Source organism: Corylus avellana, chromosome ca9, assembly GCF_901000735.1.
Source record: "Corylus avellana chromosome ca9, CavTom2PMs-1.0".
Classification (NCBI taxonomy): Eukaryota; Viridiplantae; Streptophyta; class Magnoliopsida; order Fagales; family Betulaceae; genus Corylus; species Corylus avellana.
The window spans coordinates 19,221,683-19,227,931 of NC_081549.1; the positions used below are offsets into that span (position 1 = coordinate 19,221,683).

General features: G+C 34.1%; 1 protein-coding gene across 1 annotated transcript in view; it reads left to right on the forward strand.

Moving 5' to 3' along the window:
• Positions 1-5,056, forward strand: part of LOC132162428 (beta-amyrin 11-oxidase-like) — a 6,979-nt gene extending 1,923 nt beyond the window's left edge. Inside the window, exons 2-8 of the mRNA XM_059572669.1 lie at positions 1,588-2,071; positions 2,427-2,693; positions 2,783-2,872; positions 4,168-4,243; positions 4,345-4,451; positions 4,591-4,712; positions 4,960-5,056. Coding sequence (XP_059428652.1) covers positions 1,588-2,071; positions 2,427-2,693; positions 2,783-2,872; positions 4,168-4,243; positions 4,345-4,451; positions 4,591-4,712; positions 4,960-5,056 — 1,243 coding nt within the window. The remainder of the gene's footprint in view (positions 1-1,587; positions 2,072-2,426; positions 2,694-2,782; positions 2,873-4,167; positions 4,244-4,344; positions 4,452-4,590; positions 4,713-4,959) is intronic.
• Positions 5,057-6,249: the final 1,193 nt, after the last annotated feature.

Here is a 6,249-nt window from a genome sequence, read left to right on the forward strand (position 1 = left end):
GAGAGGAAATTGATGAAGATGGAGTTGAATTTTGTGTGTTTGATTGTTGCAGCTTTATTGGGTGGGTGGGTTTTTGTATTTTGGTTTCTCAAGAGAGTGAACGAGTGGTATTATGTTGGCAGGGTGGGAGAAATGGCATACCCTCTCCCACCGGGTGATATGGGATGGCCTTTTATTGGGAACATGTTGTCTCTCATGAAATGTCTAAGAGCTGGTGACCCTAACTCTTTCATCTATAACCTTGTCTCCAGGTCTCTCTCTCTCTCTCATCCCACTCTATATATATATATAGTAGTAGACAAAATTGCATGAACGCATGCTTAATTGCCTCCTTGCGATTTCTTTGGTTCAATTTTCTTTCTTTATCAACACATATAAAAGCAGTCATTATTATTGCATGATATTCCTATTTTCTTTTATTTTTTTCGTTTAGATAACTAAGCTTGCACCCATATTTGAGGAATTAAGATTATAAGTTTTGCTGATATTAATTGTTTGATATGCATTTAAGATATATGATAATATGAGTGTTTTTCATTAATTAAAAGAGACTAGGAAACCGAGCTAAATATTAAATGTACGTTCAAGTCTAACTTTTATAACTTTGTTTCGAATACTAGTAGAGTTTAAGCCAAGCTTATGTTATAGGTTGGACTCCTTTAATAAATGATCTTAACATTTTATTCAAGTTTGATTCATTTAATAAATAAATTGAACCGAGAATAAAATTTAGATAAGTATGAGTTTGAACTCTTCATGAAGTTCGGTTAGTTTACAACTATGCAAGGGAGGAACAATATTATATTATTTTTTATTATTATTATTATTATTTTGCATAAGTTCTTTGAAAATGTGAAATAGATCATTCCCTTGGTTTTCCGTCCAAAATATAATTGTGACATCCGTTAATGTCATGTCAGCATTTTTGACACATGACAGTAAAATAATAATTGTGAATTATTTAATTAAAAAAATGAAGGGATGGCCAACGATAGGATTGCCACCCCAACCTGTATGAGACTATGAGGTGGTAGCCAACCACCACATGGGGGTTTGGGTGTGGCCAACTGCCACACCTTAGCGGTTGGGGGTGGCTTCCCCACTACTGGCGGCCCCTTCTTTTTTCATTTTTTATTTTTCATTTTTCTTTTTTCTTTTTTTTTTTAGAGATTTGATTTTTTAATTAAATTTAATAAAAAAATTATTATTTTAATGTGATGTAACAAAAATGTTAATGTTGCACTAACATATGGCACAATTTCGGACGGAAAACCAACGAAAGAATCGATTTCACATTTTCAAAGAATTTATGCAATTAATTTTAATTGGGAAAAAAAATTTTGAGGTGTGATCTGTTTTACTTAGAGATTTATCTAAAATTTTCCCTAAATTTAACTAAGAAAAAAAAAAAAAAAAAAACTTTTTATAATTTTTCCAAGCCAATTTATTTGATCACTTCCATTCAAATTAACAAAATTATATTGTCAGATTACGTATTAATCAAGTGATATCTTATTTCCTCGCTAAAATTTACTAGTATTCATATAAAAGAATCACAAAATGACAAATGTTTAGTTGGCGACACAGATATAGGAACAGTGCAGGCATCTACAAAATGCACCTGTTAGGGAGCCCAACTGTCGTCGTTTACACGCCTGAATTATGTCGGCGTGTCTTGACAAATGAGGAGCATTTCAAACATGGTTATCCTAAATCCACAGATCTTTTAACAGGGAGAAAAGGCTTACAAAATACTTCAAACGCAGAACACAGGCGTTTGCGCCGCATAATCGCGAATCCCATCAACGGACACCAGGCACTAGCAATATATGTCGAACATATAGAGGACGTTGTGATTAATTCCTTGGATGAATGGGCTAGCATGAACAAGCCATTCGAGCTCTTAACAGAAATGAAGAGGGCTATCGTCAAGGCCATGACGCGCATTTTCATAGGTTCTATTAGTGATTCTACTTTCTCAACAACACAGAATCTGTTTAATGACTATTTTGAGGGACTAGTTTCCATGGCCATTGATATCCCGGGATTTGCTTTCCATAAAGCATTCAAGGTAAAATTTCTTTGTTATATGAATCATTTACTTAAAACAAAGTATTTTTGAAATTCACTACATCATTTCACGATTCAAGGCATCCCTATTTTTTCTCAAATGGTAACCTATGAACCAAATTAGATTCATACTGTTGATTCATGATGATTTACACCCCCTTTTATATATATATATATATATATATATATATATATATAAGGTGAAGGTGGTATGAACCACTTTTGTCGAGAGCTGTACATATATAGAAGTATATATATTTCTCAAATGGTATCCTATGAACCAAATTAGACTCTCTTTTTTTTTCTCAGCTATGAATCAAGTTAGATTGATACTGGCTTAATTAAATGGATATCAGGCAAAAAAAGAGTTGGTGAAAGTCCTTCAATCTGTCTTGGACGAAAAGAGGATGACGGCTAAAAGTAATGATGAACACAAGGGAAAGAAAGATATGATGGATTTGCTAATGGAGGTTGAGGATGAGGATGGTCAAAAATTGGAAGATGAGGATATCGTAGCTTTACTGGTCAGCTTCTTCGCAGCTGGTTTTGGGAGCACGACAACTAATACACTACGGGCAATAGTACACCTATCAGAACATCCTGAAGCCCTAAAAAAAGCCAAGGTATGGAGCTTTGAAGAGGCATTAATTAGTTGGTTTAAACCTCAAAAGTCAACAGAGCTTCTTATAATTTGATATAATCCATTTTCCAGGAAGAACAAGAGGATATCACGAAGAGAAGACCATCTACCCAGAAAGGATTGAACTTTAAGGATATTAAACAAATGCAATATCTTGCCAAGGTATGGAGTTTTGACTTTTTCATTCCTTTTGTCTATAATCCATAGATTTGTAATTTAGATTAGAATGTCACCCGTCAATATATTATTGGTGCTGATGTATCTAAGTGGCCACGTAACATTAACTTTTTGGGCTTGGTGTGTGTACTGCCTCTAGATGACCAAACCTGAGAAGTGTGTGACATTAATGACTTATTTTTTCTTTTTTTAATAGAGAAGTAAGCCATAGGAATCTATTCTATAAAATTCAAACTACAAGAGCTAATTCTTTGTTCTTTTTTAATAGAGATGCAAACCACATGCATAGATTGATTTTGCAAAAAAAAAACAAAACAAAAAAAATTCTAAAATAAAGGAGACCATCTACAATTGTGTTTCTAATGCTCATGCTTAATTAGAAGCTTAGCAAAACCCTCAATACATGTACCAAGCTGCAAACTCCTATCTGAAAAAACTTAATTGACTGCAATTAACACCTATTCGGATTGTATAGGTGCTTTACAAAATATTGTGCGAAAATAGATCTGACCTAACACAAAATAATCAACCAAATACAAACATGTAATGAACAATAAAGAACACAGGTATTTGGTTAAGAAGAGGAAACCATTTAGAGAATTCTCTGAATATAAAACCTCTTCAGAGCAGTTAAACCCAGGAAATCACTCCACTATAAAAGAAACACGAAATTACACAATGTCAACTTGCAAAACCTTTGGTCGTGACAATCCAGTGTACTAGACAAGTGACCCACTTGTACACTAGCATAGTAGTTCTTCTAGAACCTATGGGGATTTTTTTCTATATGAGTTCCTTCACCAGAACTCCGATTGGCTTCAAGTGTTGATCGTAGAAACAAGGATGAGATTTCTCACATTTACTCTAATAGAGATACAAACGCTCCAGTTCGATATCTCTATCACTCTCTCTTAGCTCATAGTATTCGCTCTCTAAATACATACATAACAATGTGCATAAAGATCGTTTAAAAAGAAATCCGCACAACAATAAAGCAGCCGTGTCCGGACACAGCTAGGATTACATAGGCGTAAACCCTCAATGTCCGGACAGCCAAGCCTAGTGTCCGGATAGGCCAAGTAGAATGGAATTTCTGTAAATGTTGTCCGTACACGGCTTCTGGCTATCCGGACAGGTCTTCGAAATAAACTTTCTGAAAATGCTATCTGGACACTGCTTCTGGCTGTCCGGACAAGATGCTCATTTTCATCTGATTACGTGCAAACCACCGAATGTGCCAAAACATAAACTAACACTTTCATTTTATGTTCATGATATAGGTAATTGATGAGATGTTGCGCATAACAAGTCTCACAGGGTTATTCCGAGAGGCAAAAATCGATATAAGCATCGATGGTAAGTAGACATGGCCAATATTTCTTGACTATTTATTTTCCACTAGTTTATATATAATATATGGCTCATCAGGCAAAACTTATTTATTTTCAATTTTTCAGGCTACACAATACCAAAAGGATGGAAAGTTTTTGTCTGGCTTGGAATTATTCATATGGATCCTGAAACTTATGAAAGCCCACAAGATTTTAATCCGTCAAGATGGGATGTAAGTGGTATTCTTAGATATGTAAAACATTTTTTTTTTCTAATTATTTGGTACGTACATATTATGCTTTCTTTCTTTCTTTTTTTATTTCTTTGAAATATTTCTCGAAATAATTGAATAATTACTTCTCTTGTAATAGAATATAAAAACCAAAGGAGGGGCTTTCCTTCCCTTTGGAGCAGGAAGCAGATCTTGTCCTGGAATGGACTTGTCCAAGCTTGTCATAACCATTTTCCTTCATTTATTTCTCCTTAACTACAAGTGAGTTTCCTCAACTTTTCAATATGGCCAACTTTCTCCTCTTGTTTTTCTCCAAGGGAATGAAACATCATCACGAACAACATATATATGCTCTATTAGACCTCCCTAGAAAGTTAGTTGACTAAGGAATTACTTCAATTTTGTTAACATAATCTACTAACAAAGTATCTTTTTTGTTTGTTTGTTTATTTTTATAAATATTTACTCCTTTCTATTCTTAAAATGGTTTCTATTACGAGTACTGCAGGCTCAAGCGGATTAATCCAGAATCTCCACTACATTACTCATTAATGGGATCAATGGTCGAAGACAACTACCTCGTTGAAATTATAAAGATCCCATAAACCATACTAATATGTACATGTGATGCTTTGTTTTGGGTCACGTTTTACTTGCTTTATTAATAAATAAATGCCTTGCACTATGCAATAGTACTGTGTATGAAAATATTGTTAACTTATCGTGTATATATATAATCAGATTAATTAGCCTTGTATTCCAAAGATGAGATGCCTTCAATCTTATTTACATCCCTTACATTTAAGCTTTTTGAAGTTCTTACTTGAATTGGGAATTTGATACAATATGATTTTATATGTATCAGCTTGCTGCAAATTTTTATTTTATCATTGAGAGGTGGTGACTTATTTTTCTTCAAATTTGAACAATTCGTTCAAATTGGACAAGCTAAATGAGGTCCATGCTATGAAGAATAGGAAGCAAGAAAATAACTTATATAAGGACTTGGAACAAGCCAAGTCTTTTGTGTCCTCCATAAGAGAGTGACAAGTAAGCATGGGACACCAAAGAGAAGATAGACGAAAACACCGGATCAGGTCCTATTTCTCTCTCATTCATCGTTAAAAACCCTTTTCTAGCTCCCTATTCTCTAAAAAAGAAACACCCAAACAACTTCAGCCAACCACTCTCTGGATGACCCACCAACATAAGCCAAAAGCCACCGTCGATGTAGGTCACAGGGCCACAATTAAGTTTCTGGCCCAGATTGGTACCCTAGCATCTACTTGAATTAAAGACTCCAGCAGGCACCAGGTAAGGTGGTGGGATATTCTCTGTGGGCCGGCCTTCCGACAATGATGCCTTAGAAAATTGAAAATAATTATATATGAAACTGAGGTTTTGGGATGTGTCCCCTAAATATTGTGCGTATAGTGGGATAATCTCAGTGCAATCATTTTGTCTGACTTTTATATTTTTTTTTTTTTCAAGTCACTGAGAAAAAAGTAATGCTATATATTTAGTAGACTTCCATATTACTGTCATATAATTATAATGATGTAACAATAAAATTCAACATTTTGATCAACAAAGGCTTGTAAAAATAAAAATCAATGGCTGATATTCATTGTCATATCATCATAATTGTATGACAATATAACAGTAGTATTAAAGTTTACTAAATTATATTGTTTCTCATAAGGAACAAGTTATAAGATGGGAGTCTTTTCCATTCATGATTCGAATGAAAGAGAAAATGAAAGACCAAATCATGAATACTTCCGAACAGAATGCTAGA